This window comes from Cyrtonyx montezumae, unplaced genomic scaffold (genome assembly GCF_038088225.1).
Source record: "Cyrtonyx montezumae isolate F1298 unplaced genomic scaffold, pur_monq_1.0 scaffold_8, whole genome shotgun sequence".
NCBI classification, from domain to species: Eukaryota; Metazoa; Chordata; class Aves; order Galliformes; family Odontophoridae; genus Cyrtonyx; species Cyrtonyx montezumae.
This window is the reverse complement of record NW_027072089.1, coordinates 69,155,709-69,181,777: the sequence shown is the minus strand read 5'-3', so window position 1 is coordinate 69,181,777 and position 26,069 is coordinate 69,155,709. Positions and strand designations below refer to the sequence as shown.

Here is a 26,069-nt window from a genome sequence, read left to right as displayed (position 1 = left end):
CTCTTGTGAAGCTCACTTAACTCACTGTTTCTTTCAGAACAGCAGCCCTAGAGGATTTTGTAGCTACTGCAAACCCAGATAGCAAGGTGGAATACGGGGAATGAGTAAACCTAAGATCTCTGCCAGGTGATTCTGTCAGAAGTGCATAAAAACCCAATGGAAAGTCTCTAACATTTGAAAGAAATAGAAAAGAATCCAAAAAAAAAAAAAAAGAAAGAAAGAGGAAAAAAAGAAAAAAAAAGGAAAAAGAAGAAAAAAAGGAATGATAGAAATAAAAGAAAAAAAAAGAAAAAAATAGGGTATTTCTTCACAACCATGCTTTTTATTTTTCTACTGACACCCACAACTGGACATTTTCCACAAATATGAATGAAGAGTCTCAGTTGCCAGGTATCACAACATCTCTGTATCTCCCTGCCTCATGGTTCTTGACCACCATGCCTTACTTGCAAACAACTCAGAGACCAACCATTTAGTTATGCTCAGAGAAAGGGAGCCTGAAGGGAAAGGCATCTCTGCCTATGAGTAACCTGGGACCAGTTACCTCTCACAGCCTCCCTGAGGATGATGAAACCTGACTGCACTGCTGCCAGTATCATCCCTCTTGGAAATACCATGGTCCCATTTGACACAGAGCACTGAAATCACCCATGGTTTGTCTTTGGTTGGAATCTGGTAACTGCAGCCAATGCTTTCTTCTTGCTGGGCAGACTACTCTCAAACATGCCTCAACTGATCTGTCCCTTTGCCAAATCATGTGCTGATCTGCTATGAGCGACAATGCCTCACCTGCTTTCTCAGTTTTACTCCTGCCTTAGGTCACTTCTGAAATGCTTGCATAGACTATACACCAGATTTCTGGGTGACTATCATTACATCATATAATACCCCCAACTAGACGCCATATAAAAAGAGACATCTTGATAGTGACGCAAGTGAAGAGTTCTAACACTCAGCAAGCAAGGTGAATTTAACTAACTGGAACAGTATTCGTTCTGTCAGGACATGATACAGATGGCAAGCCAGTGAGAGACATTTGGCTGAGTCCCATTAGTGTTACTACCATTAATTTCTTGGACTGACAAGGAACAGAAAAAATATTCTATAAAATATTCACAGGAAGTTACAGAACATAGGCATATCAAATTTAGACAAGCAGCTCTATTTTAAGACTTCTGAAGTAGTTGTTATTTTCTACAATTCCAATATTTGTTAAAAAAATAAATTAGTTCTTTAGTTTTCAGCTTATTCTTCAGGCTTTTACCTGCTGAAATCTCTGAGAGCCTGTCTCTACACATCCCGCACTCTCTATGCAACCTACTTAAAAATACAATCACCACTAGACAAAAGTTCCTTCATCAACCATGAATATTCAGCTGCAGCCTGTGAAGCAGAGGTAAGAAAGAAGCACTTAAAATTAGCAGCAGCAGTAAAGAAGATGATGCTCCAGTTCTGAGCTTCCTGCAATTGTCACTGAATTCACATGCCACAGCAAAGTTTCAGGCTACAGCTGCTTCCTAAAACTTGGCTTTGGCATGGTGTCTGATAGAGAATTTGAATAGTTATAACTACATGTCAAGAAAATTCTGTACACTGGTATGAAGGGACAGAATGACATCTTTCAGAGTTCAGTATTCATTGTGATTAGTTTCCCATGAAGAATGTGTTTAGATAAACTTCATTTAAAGATTTCTTTTCTAGATATCTTAGTCTGCATCTGGGAATAAGGATCAAGTGTGCCACTGAATAAGGTACATTATGTTTTTCATTTTTTTTTCTTTTCTTTTTCTGTTCAGCAGTTTTGCAGAAACTCAAAGTTAACTCCACTTTATTATAAACTGTTCTTTTTAATGCCTAAATATACTGACCACAGTCTACACATTATTTCAAGAATACATTTGAGTACAAGATTAATAATCCTGCAGAACAGACTCAACGCTGTATTTCTCCAAAATAAAACAAATGCTTAATTCTTTCTAACCCTATCTGTTTAGAAAATGGATTTAAAAACTTTTTTTTTTTTTACTTATATGTAAGTAAAAAAGAGCAGAGTGAACTTTAAAATCATTTTGTCAGCTATCACCACACCATTAAGATCCAAAAAGCCTTGCTAGTTTTATTTTGACTCTCAGAAGCTTTAGTTCTTACGGTTTATGGTGGAAATAGACTGTTAGATTGCACAGTTTATTGTTTTCCTACTTGGGGATTTCTGTTGCTTTTCTATTTTTCTAAAAGTTCATCACATGCTTTTTAAACATGAATCATTCATCCAGGATTTTAAATGTACACAGAACACACAGAACATTATCATTCTGAAATATAATTATTTTTTAAGGACATTAGCACAGCCTTCCCTACTTTTTTCTCATTTGAGCACATTTATCTTTCACAGAATGACTATTTCTGCAGAAACTGCTTTTGGAACTGAATCACGTAAAAGTTTGTCTACAAGTCCTAAGATGTTTTTCTTACCCTCAATAACCACTGCAGCTACAATTTCCTGCTTCCTTTCTGCTTTGGTTTTGTTTACTACTACTAGAAAAGTTAAGTGACATGTCTGCAACAATTTTCTATTTAGTAATTTCTCCAGAGGTTTTGTCTTATGGAGTTCTCTAAATGGTGGTATCTTGGGGATGGGGTAATCCTTTGTTTTATCTGCACATGGTCAAAGCTTCAACTCTCAGAATCCAATTATTTCCCTAGAAATATCCAATATACTATTATCTCTCCAAAAGGAAAAATTCAACAGTTGGAGACCTAATTTGAGTGCCATAAGATACATAGATAAACTTAACACAAACTGTTTTCTTCTTTCAGGAAAATGAAAAAGTGAGCATATGTCCTTTTCTGGTAGAATAACAAAATAATTTAGGATGGGAGTGACCTCTGGAGGTCATCTACTCCAATCTTTTCCTCAAAGCAATTAAAAATTCCCAAAGACAGAGATTCCACTACCTCTCTAGTCTACCTGTTCTACTCAGTGCTTTTTCACTCTTCTTGTAACATTTTTTCCATATATGCATTCAGATATTTCCTTTCTGTAGCTGTTTCTTCTGAGTTTGGCTCATCTTCTGCCTAACTCCCCTTCAGGTAGCTGTGAACAGCAATTAATTAGATTATTAGATTTCTCTGTTTCTGAATCTGTAACATGGCCTCAGTGCTCAGCCATAGTTTCAAAATGCATCAGGCAGAACATGACTAGCAAATAAGCGATTAAAACATAGTTATTTATTTCTGAATGTCTCTCTCTAATCTCTGTTCTCCCTACCATATCTATCATTTATGCATATCCTATTATTTTCTGTCCTTTGCTGCTTTCACCCCTGAAGATTTCTCGATTCCACTCTCCACAGCACAAGTTACACTTCAATGCTGTACTACACTGAATTACACCTAATAAAATCCAGGCTCCATGTAACAGTTCTTTCCTGCCTCAGCCTCACCTTAGCTATTACTCACCTCCACAAGAAATCTGAACATGATGCTAGTAGGACAAATTGCAGGAAGATTACGCATAAGAAGGGATACATTCAGAGGAAATTAATGTGAGCTTAAGAGTGACTGGCAGCTCTTTGCAAGTGTGAAAACAATTTTAATTACTTCATGTGAAGCCTGACAGAACCATCTCCACTTCTGCAGGCTTCAGTCCCCCCCCATCAAACACACAACAGCATATGGCAATCAGATTCTTTGGAGAGAAAAAGAACTAGAAATCCCTTACTCTTGACTTGCTGTTCAGGTGCTTTGATGTGCGTCACCATCCCTGGCATGTTTACGCTGTTCCTGTGCAGGTATTTCAGGAAGACATCAGCATTCCTCCGGGCCAGCGTGCAAGCCTAGAGAGTCAGCAGTGTTACTTTCTTTGAAGATGCACATGTAGAAAACCAGAAAGAGATGAAGGACCTTCCTCTTTCCCTTTTTGTGCATATCCCACTCCCTACACTTTTTATGTGTTGCTTATTAAATTCTCCTACAAGTAACTAATGCTAACCAGTAAAATGTTTTCATCAACAAACGGCAGTTAATCCTTACTTACAAACAAAATAAACAATTTTTATCTGAAGATCCTAAAAGCAATTACCTCTAGAGCTTTCAGCATGACTCAGATATCACAGATAAGTTTGCTTTGTGTATCTGCCTCTTGAAATGATTTATTGTATAAACAGAGTGCACATGCTTCTGACATCACCTGGATATGCTTAATATCCACCAATGCTTTACACAGAAAGTAATGGCTCTTCTGAAGTAAAACCAAAAGTGCTCAGACATGAAGACATGCCCTGAGAACTTTCAAGTCCTCCCTCAGCTCAGATGCTTTCTTCATCTTAATGCACAACAAGTACTATATATGGCCTGATTGTCTTATTTCTAATAAGCAGAAACAAAATACAATTTAAAAATATTAGATAAAGGTTGTGTGGCTAGATCTAGTAATGACATTTCTCAAATTATTTTAACACAATACTGGAAAAATCACATGGCAGCTGCTGAAAGATATATCTGACAGCATACTTGGAGCTAAAAGATATTTTTGAATGTCATCATTCATGCTCTGAAAACAAAAAGACTTTTGATAAAACTAAGTTATATACTGTGAAATCTTCCAAGATGATACTGGCAAAAAGACTTTGGTTATAAGCTTAGTTATGCTGCTTTGCAAGCATCCATTGCACTTGTACTCAGTATGGTTAGTAACCCCTTCATGAGGACATTAGATGGATGGAAAACCTTTCACTTATCTGAAGACTATTACAAAAGCCAACTATTCCCAGATCCTTGTCCAGCAATTTCTTCCTTCTGTACTTGTAGTCCAAGTACATCTAAGAGTTGCACAGGCAGCAGTAACACTATGTAACTGTCACTTCTTTTCTAATGCTGCAGCTTTTAAGTATTTTTTTATAATGACAGTTGCTCAAAGCAGTGATTCCCAATTCCACTTCAGCACAGTGGGAGATCTGACATCTACTGAAGTTCAGCAAGAAATACTTCTATAAAACTGGATACAATTTTATGAACTTAGCTGCGCTCTCCTAATCACTATCAGAAACGGTGAGCATGCCATGTTCTACATCTCTGCAGTTCTGGACACGTACACATAGCTTTTAACCGGGTACTACACGATTGCTTAACACACGTTTCAGCACTGTAATAGTGAATTTTCTAAGACACAGAAGACAAAGAAAAGTGAAAAAACATACCTTTAGGAATGCCTCCTTCTGTTCTAAGTGTTTACTTATCATGGGGGTAACATGATCTGTTTCAGAGTTGGGACCCAGCTTGTCTGCTCCCCCACACCAGTCTTCTTCCCGCTTATACTCTTGCTCCAGGCTTTCCAACACACTGCACACCTATCAGGAAGAATGAGTTCAGCTCACACGTAATTTAGCGCAACAAAAATAGCTAATTCATTCCTAATTTGAGAAAACAGAATCTGAAAACAAATCTACTCCCTACACATAACTTAGATTCTAACATGTTTTGACTGGGACTTGAGGGGAGGCAACAAACTTAGGCTTTGGTTTTGCAAGCACTGTCCTTCTTAAGTGGATATGCTGAAGAGGCTCTCTCTAATGAAGCTCATCTTCTCTTTTCTCTCTAACTGTCCAGATCAGAGTGAGCATCACACATGATTACAGAGGAATCAGTCTTACCAAGCTCCCCACTAACTTGACTGTTGACTAATAAAACTAAGTTGATTCTTCTCTAACTTGCATACAAAACACTGCATTAACCATCTGAAGTACTTCCATTAAATCTCTGTGCAACTTGCTTACGGTTTAAGCAAAACATCTTGATACAAACAGAAACTCATATGAAACTCATATGAAACACTCATATGGTGCATTCCATTTTAAAAATATTTTACAAGCCTTTTCTTTTTTTTCAATTACAGTAAGAATCTGAAGAATATTAAAGGAGAGAGAGACAGGAGAGGTTGATAAAGATTTGAATCTTCACTAGTAACCACTGTACTTTGCACTTTGGTAACGTACCCTCTCTGAGTTTTGCTAACTGATCAAACATGCCCTGACCAAATCAGCTGTAGACTCTTTGTAGTTAGCACAATCTGTGTATTGGTTGCTCATTTATAAACTCATGATTTGTGTTCCTAGGGCAGCTGGGAAAATAAGTTGCTTTTTGCATTTTTTGTCATAAATAAGTAAATATAAGTAAATAAAACCAAATCCAGTTAAGCCAGTCTTCTACATAGTGCTGCTTTATGCCACAGTGAAGCATTAACCAAAGCTGACAGATCAACTAGCATTTCTGTACCTGTTCAGAAGTTTTATAGAAGGCAACAGAGGCATTCACAAGCTTGAGACGGTCCTCCATCTTGAGCATCAGTTGTTGCCAATGGGAAGCAACCTTCTCTGCACACTCCCTAATCATATCCATGTCATAGTGATTAGCCTGCAGCATTGCCTCTGCTTTCTGCTGAACCTGAAGGGCACTTTGATGTGTTTTCTGAAAAGAGGTGAAATTTCAGGAGTTCAGTGAGCATGTGAGAAGGGATACATTCAGAGTTCATTTTCTTGAAGACCACAAAAGTTCGCATTTCCAATGTGTCAGTGACACTCTGTATGCACATACACACTCATAAACTAAAAAGAACTGTTTAATATTAGTCATTGCACAACTTCACCATGCAAAAAGAAAGAAAATAAATCCTATGGAGATTAATTGGCAAATCAGCAGCCTACAATGAATGTCACTGTGTAGTGCTCAGTCATATACTTCATATTTACATCACAGTAAATTTCTTTATAATCATGAATTCCAAGTTGATTTTCTTTTCCTTCAATATGAGGTTGAAAAAAAAAAGATGGAAAGGATTTATCTTATTTTGACTTGATTGCTATTTCTGTCCTCAGAGTGTCAAGATAGTTTATTGCACATTAGTATTAAACAAACAAATGTGCAAGCATGTAGAGCTTCATTATTCTCTGTATAAACATATACTTGCCTAAATTCCTCAGCACTAAACTATATTACATATGATTATATCTGAATTCAGAGTGACCCAAGAAACAGAATTTAATCTTTCTCATCACCTACCCATCAATTGGCAAAGACCTAGAGCTTTCAGAATACACTCCAGGTTTGTTTGTTTTTTTTTAATCAGAATACATAAGACTGATGTGTGCAGGTTTGTTTATTCTCAGAATTAATAATTAGCACTATATTATTGCAATAAACAGGGGAAACATCCTTTACATCTCCTTTGTGCAATGTTGTTCACTGAGACTCATGAAATACAGGAATTCTGGTGATGGTCACTGAAACATTGCTTTTACCTCTATTGCATGTTGAAACTGCTCATGTTCCCTCTGTAACTGTTCTGCCTCTTGCAAAGAGCTGGCAGTGATAAGGCCAGCGTTTAACATTGACTCCCCATTGCGGATCCAGCCCAAGACCTGTAACAAAGGAAAAGACCCTGAAATATGTAGCTCTGCTGCCAGTTAGCAAGAAAAGCATCATTGACAAAAACAATTAGGGACAAACATGGTTCTGAAATTGTTGACTAAATCCTTTATTAATTACATTCTTACAGTCAATTATACATTCAGTGTAACACAGTCAATGACATTCACTATAATTAAGCATCTACTTCACTGAGCTGACAACTAGTCTTTCAGTCAACTACTACGTTTGTGATTTTAGTTTTTACTGAAGCAAAGTTGTGTTTCTGAACATCACCTGGAAAACAGGATCAAATTACAAACAATACTGCTGAAGAGCCAGTATCAGTAACAAAAATTGAGGGCATGAAGTTTATAGAAAAGAAAGAAAATAATATTGTTGTGAAAAATCTGACTGTTGACTGTTTTCTAATTGCTTGAAGTTTTTTTGCTTTTCAGGATGCACCTTCTTGACTAGTCCACTAAATCCAGAAGAAGTCCATGGTAAAGAGAAGCCTCAGAAGATCATCCAGTGCATTCCTTGCCAACAGTAGGGATGTGTAACCTTAAGGCTCCTCCCAAAAGATCTGTGTCTTTTTGTTACTCAGAATTCCAGTAATGGGCATCCCACACTTTCACCAAACATTTTTATCACAGTAAGTCTTCTTCCTTCTGTCTAACTTTCAAATCTCTCTTGCTTCAATTTTGGCTCACCTGGTTTATATTGTCCACAAAAAATAATAATAATAAAATTACATTTTATTGCCTTCAGCATCTTTTTTTTCCCCTCTATCCCTTCTCCCTCAAGAAAGTTACCCTATCCTTTCCTCTAGGCACCACTCCTCACTGACCTAATAGTCTTCAACCACTCCCACATAAGCTTAGCTAACTAATTTTTCTCACTAATCTTTTACGAGCTCTCTCCAGTTGATAACCATCACTTCAGTCAAAAACTTTCAATTACTGAGTAAAGCTGGGGATAATTCAGGTTATTCACTGTTGTCTGTGAACTCCTCTGCAGAATTGGTGCACTATGCTGTCTTTGTTCAACTGATTATTTCTGCCAGTAGACCATGCTCTGTATTTATCTCTGATAAGATGCATATCCTTTGTGCAACACAATTCTCCAAAGCATCAAGATCATCCTGAACTGTAATTTGGTGTCTTCTCATAAATTCAAGTACCTTTTCCAGGGTTGTGAAAAACGCTGGGAGTCTGTAGTTAAGACACCCAGAAGTTGTGAGTGCTCAAGGGAACAAACCAAGACAGCCATAAGGAGCAAGAAAAAGAGAAACTTCCTAAGAACTATATGGGTCCAACAAACTGTAGTCAGAAACTAAGCTCAGGAGAACAGATTTGTTTAGAAAACACGGCAGATTTTTAAAGTTACTTCTTAATTTGTGCTTTTTCTTCCAAAAGTAAATTTCTACAATTACAAATTATTTCTTCCAGGTATAGTATAATAAAATATATAGCCTTTGTGTGAAAATGCATTTAGCCTTCTCTAGAGAATTTATAAAGAAGTAGAATGTTTAAAGAGCACTAATTCAAAGATCTTCTTGAGTTGGCATGCTATCACACACACCAGTTAGCTAGCACAGAACCTGCTATTTCAAACACACTGATTTACACTTCTGTTTGCTGTAGATTAGGATGGAAATGCAGGTGAGATTTGCACGAGGGAAACTACCACCAGTACTTTCTCCTTTCCCTTACTCTTCCCCTCTGCTCTGACTTAAAGGGCTAACATAAACACTAGTAAGCAGCAAGCCTGTTTTCTTTCCCAAGGCTGCTACCTTCTACTGTTTATTGGCATAATCCCATCAACCTCACTGTTGGTGTGGACCACACACTCCACACATCTTTTTCTCTTTTAGTCTTCAGCAGGCTAGGGAAGCATCAATGGAAAACAGCAAAATTGTGGAAAAGAAACAGATAGTTTGGAACATTTGAAAGAGTTGCTGTATTAGTAAATACTTGATTTAGCTTCTTAAAGAGATTTTTACTCTAACTGAACATGATTGCAAGACACACCTGTTTCAGCATGCAGTCCAACTGAAGGTTCTATATCCATATGGCACTACATGGAGTGCCAGGATACTCATTCTGAACAGTATTCTTGGACTCTCAAATACTATGTATGGACCAAGATGTAAGATCTTAATGTGTGAATCCAAGGCATCTTAAGCTATTCCTGAGGATTCAAGCTTGGACTACACTGCTCTAAGCATATAAACACATAGGTATATCCAAGAAGATACCCTACAATCAGAACAGCAGACAACTTCTAAAGCTTAATAAGCATAGTAAAATAAACACATTTTGGAGCTTGGTAAAGAATCTGAACCATGTAGATGCTGCATATTAAGGCAATCAAAGCATTCATTCTACAAAGCGAGTATTATATGGGAGTAATTGCAGCAATAAATAATACGGTAGCTATATATCTCAGGTGATCAAAGGTTTGGCTGGTAAATGCAAAGTGGAGTTCAGGATGAGACAGATGCTCTCAACTATTTCTCTGTTTCTACTTTTATGTCCCTATCGCATCTTCCTTTCCACATTGTTTTTTCTATGTACTGATGTCCTTAGTTACCTTGGTGAGCATCCTTTTCCGCTTCTGAGGTTTTCCTACGCTGTAATTTTCTGTCTGATCTTGCCATTTCTGCACCTACTACACATCAGGTTGACAAGAAAATTCTTTGTAGGATTTCTTTAAACTTTTATTTGTCTTCTGGCCCTATTTTTGCTTCCTCCTACGTCTTGAGGCTTGATCCACAAAATTTCAGAGCCACAAAGCAAAACAGGTTCTGCACTTGAGGGAGAAGTACCACTGGACCTTTTATCAGCTTTTTTGTGCTCACAGTAAACTTATAAATATTAGACAAGAATTAACTTGTCACAGAAGCCAAACTGAACCGTGACATAACTACACTTAAAGTTCCTCTACCTAGTACTGAAAAGGCTCCTTGCAAGTATTTGACCAAAAAATGAAGCCAGAAGACAGTTTTCTGGTCTTACTACAATAACCTGAGCCATGAACTCTGTAGAAGAATTCTGATTGTGTTCCAATCCAATAATCTGGCATGACTACAAAGCTAAATTTATGTAAAATGTGAAAATACAAGAGCAGCAGCATCAGTTTCAGTAGCAAAAAACCCAAACCAAACCAACCAAACTAACAACAAATAAACAAAACAACAAAAAAAATATGGAAACCTTATCTTTGATTAAAAGACAGAATCCCATCTACATAATAAGCATGCTTAGACTCCATTCATCAACTATAAATCTGGTAGGAAATCACAGTAATGGAACTGAAAAACCATGTGCTGTTTCAGGTAATAAAATACAAACAACAGAACAAACTGAAGAGGAGTTTTACTGTGTCATTTTACACAGATAAAGCACACCTGCTGCAACCTGCTGAGTGGTGAAGCTTCTCCCAGTTAAGAAGAAAAACAAAGATTATGCTTCCTGATATTTAATAAAGAGTCAAGAAAATCAGAAGTGGTTTTCTGAAAGGGCCACTGAAATCACAAAACTAGAAGTTATGAGACCCAAAGCATTCTAAAAGAGATCAGAAGAAATCCTATAAGACAAAATAACATTCTTTTAGTTCTATTAATTTTTAGGCCTTCAAGATGGTGAAGTGTTGCAGCTTCATTTATACTACAAAAAACTGGAAAAGAAGTTGGTAATGTATGAACCTCGCAGCCAGGCGTTCATGTAGGTTTGCCTGAAAATCACATCTATTACAGCATTTAATTCAAAATAAAATCCAAATTCACAGTTGAGTGAGATTTGTTCTACAGATATCAAATAGAATAAATTAATTTTCCTAAAGCCTACTGTATTAAGAAATAGCAGTTGGCTACAACAGCATACTACCTATATATTTATTCTAAGATGAACTGTATTTTTTTTTTCTGGTGCTTTTTAAAAAAATCTAAATTTAAGTGTCACTTTCAGTTAGGGCAAGTAGTGGTTCCAAAGATCTTACAGAATCAATGTACAATTCATGCATTAACTGTAACTTAGATACTCCTCTACAAACCATGATATTCATCTTCTGCTTGCATCTGCCAAAATATGAAACATTTGTTCTGCAAGCACATTTTAAACAGGTGTCTCCTTATTGTCACATTTAACTTGCGTGCCAACAAAGCAAATAAAGAAAGACACTCACTTTCTTGTGGGAGTGTATGATAGAAATAACTAATTTACAGTGCAATTTTTTGTTAAGTAACTGAATATTAAATCATTAATTCCCACAACACTGAAATGTTTTTCTTACTAAGCCATTCCATCCTTAACTACTGGTATACCATACAGTAATAAGACTGTCTCAACTGGTATTCGTTTTCTTTCTTTTTCATATTTTTTCTACTTCTCCTTTATCCTTAAAATAGCATGAGGTGGAGTAGAGAAACTATCCTGACCTCCAACAACAACGTTAACCTCAACCACTACTAATGTGAAAATTCATCTGTAGTTTGCATTTACAAAGATGAAAAAGTACGAAGGTATGGGATAATTCAGTTGAGTATGTGAAGGCTTGAAATAGGTAATCATATGTGTAACTAACTCTCTAGATCACACATAGAGAAGACTCTACACATTCCTTGCAGCCCTCTAATTCAAGACCATACAGTAACTTCGAGTGTTCTGCTACATTCATCAATTTCTTCAAAAAAATACTGTGAGAGTTTTCTGTTCACCTCTCCTGTGCTGCTGGGACATTACTTTGCCATCAGGGAGGTCTCTCATTCACAGACTCATGAGGAAGATGAATTTTTGTAACAGATCACAACAAATAGAAAAAGCTGGGACATTATGGGACATACTAATGCAACAGATTCCAGCAGACTTCTGTGAGGTTGTCAGATTTCATAAGATAAATACTTCTACCTTCTAGTGCCATTTTATTATTATAAAAGCTAAGTAAACAAGCAAACAAAAAATTCATCTGCTTCAGTACCTTTGCCCAAAGCAAAAGGTTAGGCGTTTATCAGAAAAGAACCTTAAAATGTACCACTTTATTATGAGGAAAATAAAAATACATTTTTCTTCTCCAGGAAAGTAAGTCTTACTATTGTTTACTATTTATACTTGCATCAGATAATATACAGAGAACTATTAGGGTGATGTTATCACTAAACATTCTCATTAATCAGCAAATGTAAGAAAAAAGTGTGTATTTAATCTTAGCTGAAATTAACTTCAAATACCTGACTTGTGTCCACATACAAACAGGGATTGTTACTGCAAATTGAAAAATATCAATATTAACAGCGGATGAAATTTCTTTAGGTTCTCAAATCATAGTCATTCCTTTCTCTCTCCAAATGCAAGACTGTATATGTAAGTTATTTTTCATTTCTATTTACAGGAGGTGTGAAAACACCCTTGTTTCCCCAGCTCAGAGCACAATTACTTCGTACCTGCTTGACCTCCGCCTGCAGATGGCGCAGCTGCACGCACTGCTCCAGGTGCTTGCGGTGCTGCTCGGCAGCCACATCCAGCTCCTGCTGCTTCTCATGGAGAAACTCCAGCAGATCCTGAACACGAGTCGCCATGTCTACGTCCCTGTCACAGAGCAGCTCAACACCTGTATGCAGACAATCGTTTATAATAGAGTTAAGGCTTTCCAAGACATACAAGGCCATTTCCACTGCTTTAAACTTACTTTTCCAGTTCCGTCTCAAAATGTAACTGAGCATTTGCTTAAACAAACATAGTTTTTTGCACTCTTTTAAAAATATATAATTTTTACAACTACTTTTTTTAATTTATTTTTAAAAGCCTGAGATTTAGCCAAGGTAACAACTGCATACAGGTTACATCAGCTGAAGGACCATAATAAATCAGAAAGGAAGATTTGCTAATGGAAGATGAAAATTGTACCTTGGTGAAATTGCTCTGCTTAACTATGAAATTAACTCCTTACCATTTATTCTAATTCTAATGACTTCCTGAGTGGAATCGCTTTCTTGGAAAAGTAAACATTTCCAGGTTTTGCCAACTTGTACATAACAATTAACAATTGTGCATAATCACAACGTGAATTCACTAATGCCATCAAATAATTTGCAGTTCTCCAGTTTACATTCAACCAGCACATTTGCCATTTTTAGATATTCCATGGAAAATCAGCTGGGAACTCTTATAAAACATTATGAAGGAGCCATCTTACCAGATGCCTGCACTTCATTGACATACTGCAGCAGATCCTGTCCTTGGTGAATGACATCAAAGGTCAAATTATTCATGGTCAGAGCTTTGTCTGCATGATGTTGGAGCCTTTGTTCTGCTATTGTAAGATCTTCCGTGTCAAAGTCATTCATCTGCTGAGAGAGCTCATCATTCCAAGACTCAAGGTCTGAAATTATCTGAGAGAAAAGGAGGAAGACAATATTCACTATCCATTATACAATGTATGTTTATTCCTAATGTTGCATTTAAGATGGAGGTTGGGAGTCACTTGTTGATTCAGTTCCCTGACCAGGTTTGATATGGTTCAGACATGGCTCATTTCCACGCAAGTATTCAATTTTGGCAAACAATCCAAAGGAATGTATTTGATAACCACAACACCTCTCCTTCAACCAGCATGTGCCTGCTCAAAGTCCCCAACATCATGGGTACCCTGGCACTATGTGAAGTATCTGCTCATCAACACATCACTTGTAAAAGATATTTAAATTGTCATCTCTACTTCTAAAGGAAACTGTTGACTTTAAACATCTTTTCTATTCTTCAAACTACATCAAGTAATAATTCAAGTAATACATCATGTGCCAGCTTAACTTTCAACTATGCCATTCTCAAACTCTTTACAAAAACAAAGAAACAAAAACAAACAAACAAAAAACAACAAGAAGTCAGATTTTCTCCTCTATGAGATAAAAAGCATTAAACTCTGAGCACTGTCAGCTTCTAACAAACAATTGAGAAGCACCGTCTGTCACGAAAGGCAGGGTACTTAGTGAATCGAGCAAGAACAAAAGGTAATATATCAAGAGTCAAATTCGCAAGAAAAAAATCATTCAGCTACATGAATTCTTGCCTCTCTGCCATAAAATGTCCAGAGAAGATTAAAATTTGTTGTTGTTGTTATGTTTTGAATTTTCTTTACATATGTATCACAACAAGTAAGCCTTCCTAGCTCATCCTCACAAGCACGTTTTCCAACACCTAGCTGAAAATGTAAAGTAATCCTTCTAATTGGGATACAAAACAGCTTTCAAGAATAACAGATACAACTTCTGTTCATCAGAATGGGTTGAATGAGTTCTTCTGGCACAGGTTTGATGCACCCATTACTTACTTCAGACAAGCCTGTCTAGTTACCATTAAGCCTTTGATCAAATATATTTTTTTCAATATTTTCAACAGCATTTTGTCACAAATTACTGCAGATCACTGGGAAAGCAAAATTGTAGATATCAAGAACCAAGACCATCTTAGCTCTTGAAATTCTACAGTTTCGGGAGTACGAAAATTCATCATGAACAGAGTTAAATGATGGGTAAGGGAAACACCCACTCCTATAGCAAGACACAGCAAAAAAGAGAGTGGTGCCAAATCAGCACTAGTGGCAAAATCGCTATCTGCATAAATATCTGTTGTGAGCAGGAGTCTGTCTCTACGCTTTCCAAGTGGAAAGTTCATCACATTTATGTAGTTCAACTCAGTAACTTCAACAGAAACTCTGGGAAAATAAAACTAGTAGAAAAATACATAATTTAGAAGAAAACAAAGTCAAATAAACTGTACAAAATTTCTGTAGCCAGCTACAATCTTTCTTGATGTCCTGTTTCCATTCCACTTAAATGGCACCATAAAAAAATGCACCCAACAATTAGGATGGTTATTTACAAACTGTAACCTCAGTCAGCCAGCTCTATTCAAAGCAGAAATAGGCTCACATTTCAGGGTCACAGTGAAAACGCAAAAGCTGCTGTACAGTGGATGAAATAAGACATACAGAACAAAGTCTTTAGCTACTGCTTAAAGGTTCTTTCATCTCTCCTTTGTATATTTAAAACATCACCCACAATCTACTTGGAGTTAAGAGTGGCTTCCCCTCCAAGAACACATACACGAGGTTTCCCTTCTCACAAAGTCCTACACAGCTCTCCCATTTGTTTCCCTTTCATTTGATCCACATCCAGCCTGTCTTGTCACCTCTCATCTTCATTGCCTTTTGACTGACTTGACATAGCTCACAAACTTCCAATCTTGCTGACAGTCCAGCCTGATAAACTGCTTACTTCCAGGTAACCCCCCTTTTCTGCTCTCATATACCTAGGCCTGCTTCTCCCAGCCAATCTTCAGGAGCTCCAAAATCCTCCTTCTAGCACATCATACCAGAAAACACCTTTTCAAAATTAACAATGCCAGGGAATGAAAAACTACATGAATTATTCTTTAAAATACAAGAGAGTATAAAGAGTAGTGAGAGATGTTTTCTTATTTTTCTTTTAAAAATGTGTTGCCATTGTTTTTTTGTCTAATAAAATAAATTTTATTTGTTGGGGTTTTTTTTCCAACACTGATCAAGCTCAATGACTGTGACACAGTTTCTAAGCTCTGTTAGAGAGAAGAATACCTCAGACTTCATGACAAGGTTCCTAGTGCTAGTGGTGTTACTCTTCACTGGGAGCCTCATAGTCACCATGAAGATCATCAAGAGTGCACGCTAGTAGCTCTCTGTTTGGGATAACACTATGTTCATTTTTCACTAAAAACAGTGGAAAACATCTAAAAGTTGCTTCCTCAAACTACCATTTGCATTATGAAAGACCTCAAAAATCAGACTTACCATCTCATTTTCATCTAGGGCAGTTAAAATTATTCATAAATTACCTTCAAAAAATATAGCTAGACTTGGCGAAACAGAAAACTATCTGTTAAAGAAGATTGCAAAACTCCAGTGTCTTTCAGAACACAATCTTTTGCTGACTTTATAAACAGAAGTGAAAAATGAAATTGATCTAATGGGCCTCATTTGTTTCATTGTTTTAAAGATAAAACCAATCCACTGCTGCTCAGGACAGAGCCCTACTTGCCTATCTTATTATCTATTTGAGTAAAAACAAAGCAGTCAACTTTGGAAACTGATGTACCACAGGAGATTGCTGTGGTTAAGCTTCAGTTCTTTATATTAATGAAATATTTTATTTTAAGTAGATTAGAGCCATCAGATCCTCTTACACTATCCTAGGATTCACCTGATAAAAATGACAGGTAGTTGTAAGAGGTCAACACTGCATGCAACTTCAGCTAAGAGGTTTCACTGATACAGTATCCAAAGAACAAAAAAAACAACAAAGAACAATAGCAAGAATGGTAACCCGTTCCCATATTATTTTATGGGGTTAAGATCATGGCCGATGCTTTGTTTAAAGTAGTTTGAAAGACTGTGCAACAGCATGACATCCCCTGTCCCCTTTAAAAGATGAGGAAACCCATGATTCAAATAAATAATGCCAGCATGGTCCCACATCCATTGAAAAGATAAGACAACATAGGGCACATCACAGCTGGGGTTCCTAACAATGCCAGAAGCCCTTACATTCTTTCAGCAGTAATTAGGTGGCTCAAGATGATCTATTTCAGCCATTAGGAACACACTGTGCAAATCTGAAACTTACAGAGTGCCAAGTTAAGGACAAAAATAACATGTTAAACCCTGTCTGCATTCTTCAAGGCTTCTCCTGCAAGTTCTGCTTTACAAGTGACACTGTTTTTTAGTAGGAGCCTGCCCTGGAAGTTTTATCATGATAGTTAGCACTATAAACAGAACTAAAGTGAATGACTAGTACACAACTAGAGTAAAGATCATAAATTAATGCTGCTCTCAGGAAATGGACAACCCACAAAAACACAGGGCAACTACTTAGCATAGAATTTGTCAATAAGTTCCTAGTGGAGAGTGTGAGCTGCCTGACATACATTTTTATTTGCTAAAATCTAGGGAGTGCTGGCAGGAAATAAGGCAGAGTATAACACAGAAGATATGCAGACTCTTTTGTACCGATTGGGGAACAAAAAAACAAACACAGGTCTCTTCTCAAAAGTCTAACTGCATTCCTAGTAGCAAATAAATGCTCATCAGGACCTGGAAAATACTATATGTTGTGGAAAAAGAAAAGGAAGAAGAGTTAGGTCACTGTGATCCAGCACTCTGCATCCTTGCCTTTTCAGCTGGATGACTTCACAAACGTCTTGTAAATACCATTCAAAAATAGAGTAGAGATAAAGCTGTGAGTTGGAAAGCGTGCACTATGCTTTGTGTGGAGTCCTGACATATGCATCAAGGTATTTAAGAGATGGACAAGTGAAAAATGCATACAGAAGAGAAACAAACATTTTTTAGGCTGCATTCATTCCCACCAGAGCTAACTTGTTGGTAAGTCGGTCCATACACAGCCTCCTTATGCTACAAATGCTTCTTCATTCTAACACTAGACTCTTCGTATACTTTATTTTGCTTCCTTCTGCCTTCAGTTAATACAGGCATTCAAAACAGAGTCCTTCAAGGACCTCATGACCAACAGCAAGACAGAGAAGGTTACAGCAGTTACAGCAGAAGAGCATGAGAACCTGGGAAGTTACAGGATAAAAGACGATAACTAAAAGAAAGAATACTGTACTACTGAAGGAAAGAAAAAGGACAAAAGGAGGATGGAGTAACTCTGGCAGCAAATCTGCTGTCCCCAGGAGCTCAGCGGCACAGTACGAACCTGCAGTGCCTAAGGGAGCCCTTTGCTCCATTTTAGCTTGCATCATTCTGCAAACAGTAAGACAAGCTAGAAACATCACTTGCCTTCCAGAAAAACTGTCCTCTTGGGATGCACCCCTGAGTGAATTGCCACTAAAGCCAAGCCTTAATTGACTGTGCAGAGGAGATCAAAATAAGGTCTGCAAGTTTGTAGGTGGCATCTAGTTCCTTCTCACTACTGTCTTACAGCTGAGCTTCTGCTGTCACACAACTGACTTGGAACTACTCCTTGCATTTCTTCCCGGAAGTTTCCAAACAGATGTTTGCCTTCAGGAAGATGGAAAAGAGAAGCATGCTTTGCTGAGGAAGCAGAGACAGCAAAGCAATCAACATTTTGCTGAAGATGCTTGGCAGCCAGGATTATCACAACCCAGTTTCTTCCTGGGAGGGCTCCTTGGCAATCCTAAGTGACATTTTTTGTTTCCAAGCCATATAAACAAAACACGCTGACTCTTTTAATGCAGTAACTGGTGCTTAGCTCTATGTTGTATAGGCCAAAATATGATGCACGCCAAGTGTCAGTTTTAGAAAAAGCAAGACCTGTGAAGTTAAGATAAACAGCTTACCACTGTAAAATCTAATGGACATCACCAAACAATAGAGACGGAAGTGCTACTATCTACATGATGCTGTCCTGAACTGAAGGACTAGAACACATCTGCAAAGCAAGGCTTCTGCAACTAGCTTTCTGGTATTATGCAATTCTCATTTAGGGAAGCTACAACAGAGAGCAATCACCTTAATCATCAACTTCACTGAAATTATGAACATAGCTCTTTAATTTTGTTAGTATGCCTTGCACCCTGCAGCTGTCATTTCCTCAAAACAAGTATTCTGAGGTTACCATACCAATCCCGTCAAACATCAAATCAAAGAATCACACAACAGAATCACAGAACGGATTAGGTTGTAAGGGACCTTAAAGACGATAAATCTCCCACCCCATGTTGTGAGTAGGGCTGCCACCCATTGGATCAGGCTGCCCAGGGCCCCATCAAACCTGCCCCTGAACACCTCCAGGGATGGTGTACCCACAGCTTCTCTGGGCAGCTGTGCCAGCACCTTGCCATCCACTGGAGATCACTTTTGCACTGATTGTAAAAATGCTGATTATCTTATAAAAGGGGATGCCTTTTATGTACCTCTTCAGAGATCAGTCAAACAAAAATTCAAAAAAAAATTATTACAATCACAATTCTGCTAAGCCTTTCCCCTTCCATACTCAAGACAGCTACACCCACATAATCTAGGTAGCAAAGTCCCTGCAGACTAGTTTCACCTCCGCAATGAGAATACCAAAATAGAGAAGCTTCTTAGTCTTCCTTTACACTGAAGTTATTATTACTGTGGAGTGTACAGTCTCACTTCCTCCAAAGGCACAAATCAAGGAACTGTGTCTGCCTGTGCCTGGCCCGCACCTGTCAATTTGCTTAACTAAACTAGAATCCAGTAAAGGTATTTAATCTCAATTTCAAGGGAAAAAAACCTTAAAAGCTATCACTTCTGATAGTTGTCTCTTTTCCCTTACACCATCTGTATCTAATCAACAGTTGTGGCTTTTACTTATGTACAAGGGAAGGGGTAAATTTAGTAGCTTCTATAACACTATAATTCCTGGTTTCCAGAATGTCAAGGTAAGCCATCATATAGCCAAACAAGATCACATTCCAATGAATAACCATTAACCTTTTGAAGCACCAGCTCAGTTTCAGTCACTGTGTACAACATTCCTAGTCAACTTAGTTGAAATTTTATGAAGTAATTATATAACAAACTCCACATGGAGTTTGACATTTGTTTGCATGCACAATCCCTGCACACAAACAGAACCTTTCCAACTGATATAACTGCAACCCTCCTCCAAAATCTGTACAATCCAAAAACTGCCTGAAGTTTTTTGGAGGGGTGTGGCACTATTTTTTTTTTTTTTGCTATTTTCAGAGACTGAAAAGATTCTTATTTGAGAGATGGAGAGAAGGCAAGAGAAATGGAGATTCCATACAACATGTCCAAAGAATTCCAACCAAACTGAAAAACATGCTTCTGATTTGGAAAAGTAAGAAGAGTGATATTGCTACAAAGCAAAATTCACAGTCTTTGTACTAAACCACCTTGCACGTCTTATAAGTCATATTAAGTACAGTTATCTTAGTTATATCAAGGCACCTTGATATTCAAACCACATTTGCCAGATGAAGCAAATGGTACATTACTGTTTTACACAAGAAACATGACAGTTGCTTAAATGTACACAGGGAAGCAATCACAGTTGGAATTAAAGAGCCCAGCTCCACTTTCTTCTGAGATTTTCACATACAAGACAAAAGTCTTAGTTCAGGTAAGAAGAAAGGTTTATCAGTCACTTGTGTCATGTGCCAGTGCAACTACAGAACCATCTCAGCATAAGTGTTCCTCAACAGCAAGAGAATTGCTGTGCAGCTTCTAGAGCAAATACTTACATCTATTGCATCTCTTTCAAATATGCGGAGCTGCAGAAACAGCTCAAGCTTAATCTTGCGTTCTTGAAACAGCTCCTCCATCTGAGATTGGGCCTCATCCAGCTGCTGCAGCACTGTCTCTATGTGGTTGATTGAGCTGTTATGTGGGGTCTTGTTACTAGAAATGGCCGAATCCCTATTCAAAGCAGAGATGGGAGAGGGAAGGGAAGACAGTTATTAAAAAGAAAACCACACAGTTTGCATGATACACATGACCATGAAATATAGGCCTTTTTAAAGGAAAAGTTAGTACTAATCATATTAAATGCAAGGTAGGTCTTTATATTTTGTTAACAGTCCAAATTATGTTTTAATAGCTGAAAAAGCATTAGAAAATATGATTACTTCTTTTTTTTTTTTTTTTTTTTTGACTACTTCAACATTTAAGAACATTCTGCTTATAGGAAAAGTTTAAAATCAGAGAGAAGCCCTTTCTCTGTGAAAAGGAAGTGGCATATGATAACTATTTACTTCACTGGATCTTCCTGGCAGTGAAAAATCAATATAAGATATTAAAAAAAATTAGCAATTATTTTACTGTAGTACCAAAAAACAAACAAAACAAAACAAAAAAAACAACAAATTCAGGTATACTAACAGCAAATCCCATAGCAAATGGGAGATGTACCAGCGCAGATGTACCCCAAGTTTATTTAGATTATCGCTGAATGAATGGACTGCAAACTGATGGTCACCACTACAAAAATGTGACATATTAGACTGCAAAACAATTTCAAGGGTCCCTGTGGAGCCCAGCATGCCAGAATACAAAAGCATGCAACTGCTCCTATTACAAAGGTAGCTCATGTAAACAAAGTCTCCTTCTTACGGGGGTAATGTTTATAAGCTGAGCTTCCTGCAAACAGAGTTACAGACCATCAGTACAGAGTGAAACATAATAGCAGTCTTAATATTTACAAATTTTATTTATAGGTCAGAGCATGTAGTCATTATCTCTGCTCTCAAAATAGAAACTAAGCCTTGCAGAATACCAGATGTATGCCAGAAGAGATTTAAATAAAAACTTGTTTTACCTTAGCTGCTGTATGAGATCTTCACCTTCTTTAATGACATTGACTGTAACCTGCAGAGTGGTCTGCTGTTGCTGACCAAAACGTTTAATCAGGTCTTGGACAGCCTCCACAGATTCTGCATAGACATCATCAAGCAGTTCTTTCTGCAACTCTTCAAGCCATGTCCACAGCTAAAGAAGGAAAAAAAAAAAAAAAAGAAAAATAAGAACCGGGATCAGGCAGTCACTGCTGGAAATCAATTTGCTTGGACAGGAGAAAATGGAGGGGAAGAAACAGGATTTGTTTCTCTTCACAGAAAAATTCCATCTTCAAGTTAATAAAAATGAGCCTCTGCTTTAAATAAGGTTTTCGTGTCCTAGAAATACCAGGAAAGCTTTATCCGTGTTGCTAAGTCACCCTTTCTTTCTCATTTTCCTTCTACAGTACTGAGTGTATCTGACTGAGCAGCAGAGAGCTCATAGCAAGAATCCCATCTGCAGCTCTGCGAGAAAGTCACCGGGAGGGAAATGCTATGGTAACACTCCCTGAGAGAAGGAAGGAAGGAAGGAAGGAAGGGAGATGTATTGTAGCCACCATCAAATTTACACTGCCAGGCTGACACACGCACACAGATAACATGACACTTTTCAGTGGCCTTCGGAAAAAGGAAAAAGCATTTCAGAAAACAATATACAGAGAGAAATCTGACGTGAGAAGTTATTTTTCTACCGTGATCCCTACAGCTACGGAGCTTACCCTGTTGTTTTCGATTTCATGCTACTACCAAAAAAAAAAAAAAATTACAAGTAATTACACCAACTTTTCTGTTTTTTTCTTTTTTCCCACTTAACACACCCACATGTCCCCTTTCAGAAATGCCTACACATTGCAGCTTATGGGAAAATCTCTAGGTAGAGGCGAGCAATGTATCATTACCAGGCAACTGAATTCCACTGTGTTCTTTCCACAGTTTTACAGAATAAACCGCTGCATCCCAAGCTCGGTGTGGAAATTATTCACTAACAAACCATCAGACACCTATTGTGCAAGTGAAGAAAAACCAACACACTGTTTGAAAAGGGCACATGCCTGTCCCCTGCAACACTCCTGTGAGTGCTTACAGCACAATGGAACAGCTACTCTCACAGGAAGCAGCCAAATAGGTCCCTCCTCTCTGTTTTATCACATCTCCAGCTCTGACTTCCAAGAACGAGGATTGAAATCTCCATTTTATCCTGAAAGAAGAACTCTCTTCTGATTGACAGTATTAAGATCTTTTGTCTTCATTTGAATGTGTCTTCAAACAATTTAAAGATTCAAATAGGCTTTGCCAACCTTGAAACTAATTAAAAGTTAACAGTTAAAACGTGGTCAGTAAGCAATGAAGGCTTAACTTCAAAGAGAATACGACAAATGCTTTATTTCTTTGCTTAACATTCTCTAGGAAACACTCATTTCATACTTTTGTCTGTATAATGTTCTGATCATAAAGGTAACTACCAATGGTGTTATAATAAAACAGAAAATTCAATGAAGAACTCTAAGTTTTGATTAATAAGTTCAGTTACAGCTTTATTTTAAAATCAAATGCTAGGTTTTTATCAGTGGTGGTTTTGGTGCTTTGCTTATTTGTTTTGTTTGTTTGCTTGTTTTTAATATCTTAAAGCCTTATGTGTCTCTTCTGTTAGGCTTTCAGTGTAGCTCTGGCTACATTTTCAGATATCAGGAAAAGTTAATGATTTTAACCAAACTCTCCTCTACAAATTTACTAAAAAGAAACACCCCAAAGTCACCAAAACCTGGAACCAGCTGTTTGTACACATTCTGATCTTCTGACTACTTCTATGCTTCACAGACAATGCTAGTCACACATTTGAATGCAATTCTGTAGTCACAAACACCACAAACTCAAGTCACAGCAGTTCCTCTTACTGAAAAGAGCACAAATCAATGGAACTTAACAAGTGTGTCAAAAGCACTAGTCAATGCTCACTCCAGCACAACTCACTGCAACATCAAAAAACAACGCTTTCAAACGCATACTTAGAAATGCAAATTTCACTTCAATACAAATGAAACTTATGATTGAGAAGCCTGACAGAACAACTTGCCAACTGTACTCAGATTTCTATGCCCAGAAGACATGTTTTTATTACTCTCTTAGTTTATAAAGTATGTCTGAACCATGGAAACAGGGTGCTGTGTTAGAGATCTTCCAAGGGAGCTGCTGCCTGCATAGTTCTTGTAACTTGCAACTGTGTAAATATACGCTGGAGAGCGAGTAACACTTGTTGACTATGGATCTAAAGCATTTGGTGCTTGGTGGAAGAGCTTACCCTACACTTACTGCACTGCCCCAAAACGGCCCAACTTACAGAGATGTTTATCAGATACAGATCAGAACTGAAATCACTTTGGGTCTCCTGAACTGCATCTAGTTTGCTACCCTTACAGGTATCCATGCTGCAGCTCAAGGAAGGTGCAAGAATCACTTTGAATTTTCCCACTGTATCCTTTCATATTAGCATTGGGTCTCATCTTTACAGAGGAAAACTGAGGTCTGTGACTCTTATTCTTCACATATGTATGCTTCAGCCACCTCTGCAACTAGGGGGGAGACCTGTCAGAGTAAGTGTTACACTGGTGATGTACTGCACATGGGAGTATTTTCCTTAAAGCATACTCTGGGTACTGGAGACCAAGCCAGCACAGAAGCAGCAGACTTTTCTTTCTACACAGCCAATCTAAAGCATGACCAGCTACCTGGAGCAGAAAGACATGGGTACTGTAATGATGAATGTCATACTGGCTGGCTTGGTGCCTGGTTGCCAGGAACAGAGAACCAATTTCTCAGTCCAGAAACAGCACAGCACAACTGTAAACACGATATCCTGGCCCTGTGGAGCCAAGGAGCTCAGAAATATACTGCATTTGCCTATTTAATTAGCCAAATCACCAGCTGCTTGTGCAGAAAAGGCATTTTACAAGTGTGCAGAAAGAGCGCGATAGTAATTAGCATTCATTACTTGTCTAGCTGTGATTCATACGCTGTTGAAAGTGGAACAATTTAAGCCATTTCTAAAGTGAACAGTTCTGAACTGAACAGTTTTGTGACACTTCTCTAGCAAGTTACTCCTTCTAATACATTACCAGGTAAGCTTTTAACACTTTTTCACTAAGCAAGTTTCTGACAAATAGTTTCCCTTGAAAACAGTCTTGATCTGATGCTGTTATTCTACAAAAGTTAGAATAAAGCCACCACAGATGAACAGAACTGTCAGGTTATCAAAGCTGGATATAACTGCCTGCCATTTAAGATGAGTTTAGCTCACAATGGGTGGCATGTGACTTAGCTTATATACAGGTTTAAAACCAAAATGAGCACTGGGTATACTGCAAATTATATTAACTGCCTCGTTTTCAGATACAAACCTAAGTGTGAAGACAGAATGAGTTTGCACAGTAAATCAAAAGAAGCCAAATGGTTTACTGGGAGAAGAACAGAGACTGGGGCTTACCCATGCATGTTTAGCAGTGCAGAACTACAGATTTTATCCTGCAATGATTTTCTAAGGTAATGAAATATTCCATCCAATACTGAAAGCAACAAGAGTCTGACAGAAAATAAAAAACAAAATACCCTCATCATTAAAAAACCACTAACTTTCTCTCAAGTGAAAATTTTTGAGCAACCTCTGGTCACACTTTTCTATGAAAAAAATAAGTAAATAAATAAGGCAGAAAGATCCCCAAACCACTAAGTCCTGTAACCTTTGTAATAATAACTTTATCCAGTGGCAGTAGGGATTAACAGCTTTAATATACAGGGAGAAAACTAGGTAAATAACTAAATCCAGCCACAGAATGAGGTCCTTCTATTCTCTTTATCTTCTCTTCACATCTTATCAGAATTAAAATTAGCGAGGGAAATCAAATTCTGAATCTCTGACAAGCACATGTTTCACCCAGCACTTTTTTTCTTGATCTAAACATAGCACACAGGCTAAGAAACATCTGCTTGAATGAGACTGCATCCTGTGCTACCTCTTTCCTAAGTTCTTGGGAGCATGCCATTAGTCACTGAGATGGTATTACTTTAATTGTCTTCAACATCCTGGAAGTTTCAGCATTTCCATCATGGGCCTGGCCTCCACCATCTCTTTAAATCCCATCTCCGCAATCTCCTGAAGGACTGGAGCTAAATAAGACCATACAATATTTTGCTGAATATAATCATAGAACAATTATTCATGAGTAACTCTCTTCCAAGTTTAGAGTTGCTTTAAGAAGTATCTGTCACTTCTGTTTTTACAAAATATAGGTTTTTTTTATATTTCCTTTTGTAATAGATATTGGCTATTGTAGTAGG

General features: G+C 37.6%; 1 protein-coding gene across 3 annotated transcripts in view; it reads right to left on the bottom strand.

The window, feature by feature from the left end:
- TRIO (trio Rho guanine nucleotide exchange factor) overlaps window positions 1-26,069 on the bottom strand; it is a 230,644-nt gene that overhangs the window by 93,790 nt on the left and 110,785 nt on the right. For all 3 annotated transcript variants that reach the window (XM_065752445.1, XM_065752448.1, XM_065752446.1), the window contains exons 12-19: window positions 21,722-21,891; window positions 20,649-20,823; window positions 13,597-13,792; window positions 12,845-13,011; window positions 7,296-7,415; window positions 6,274-6,465; window positions 5,199-5,348; window positions 3,722-3,836 (exon numbers count right to left, since the gene is read on the bottom strand). In XM_065752445.1, coding sequence (XP_065608517.1) covers window positions 3,722-3,836; window positions 5,199-5,348; window positions 6,274-6,465; window positions 7,296-7,415; window positions 12,845-13,011; window positions 13,597-13,792; window positions 20,649-20,823; window positions 21,722-21,891 — 1,285 coding nt within the window. The remainder of the gene's footprint in view (window positions 1-3,721; window positions 3,837-5,198; window positions 5,349-6,273; window positions 6,466-7,295; window positions 7,416-12,844; window positions 13,012-13,596; window positions 13,793-20,648; window positions 20,824-21,721; window positions 21,892-26,069) is intronic.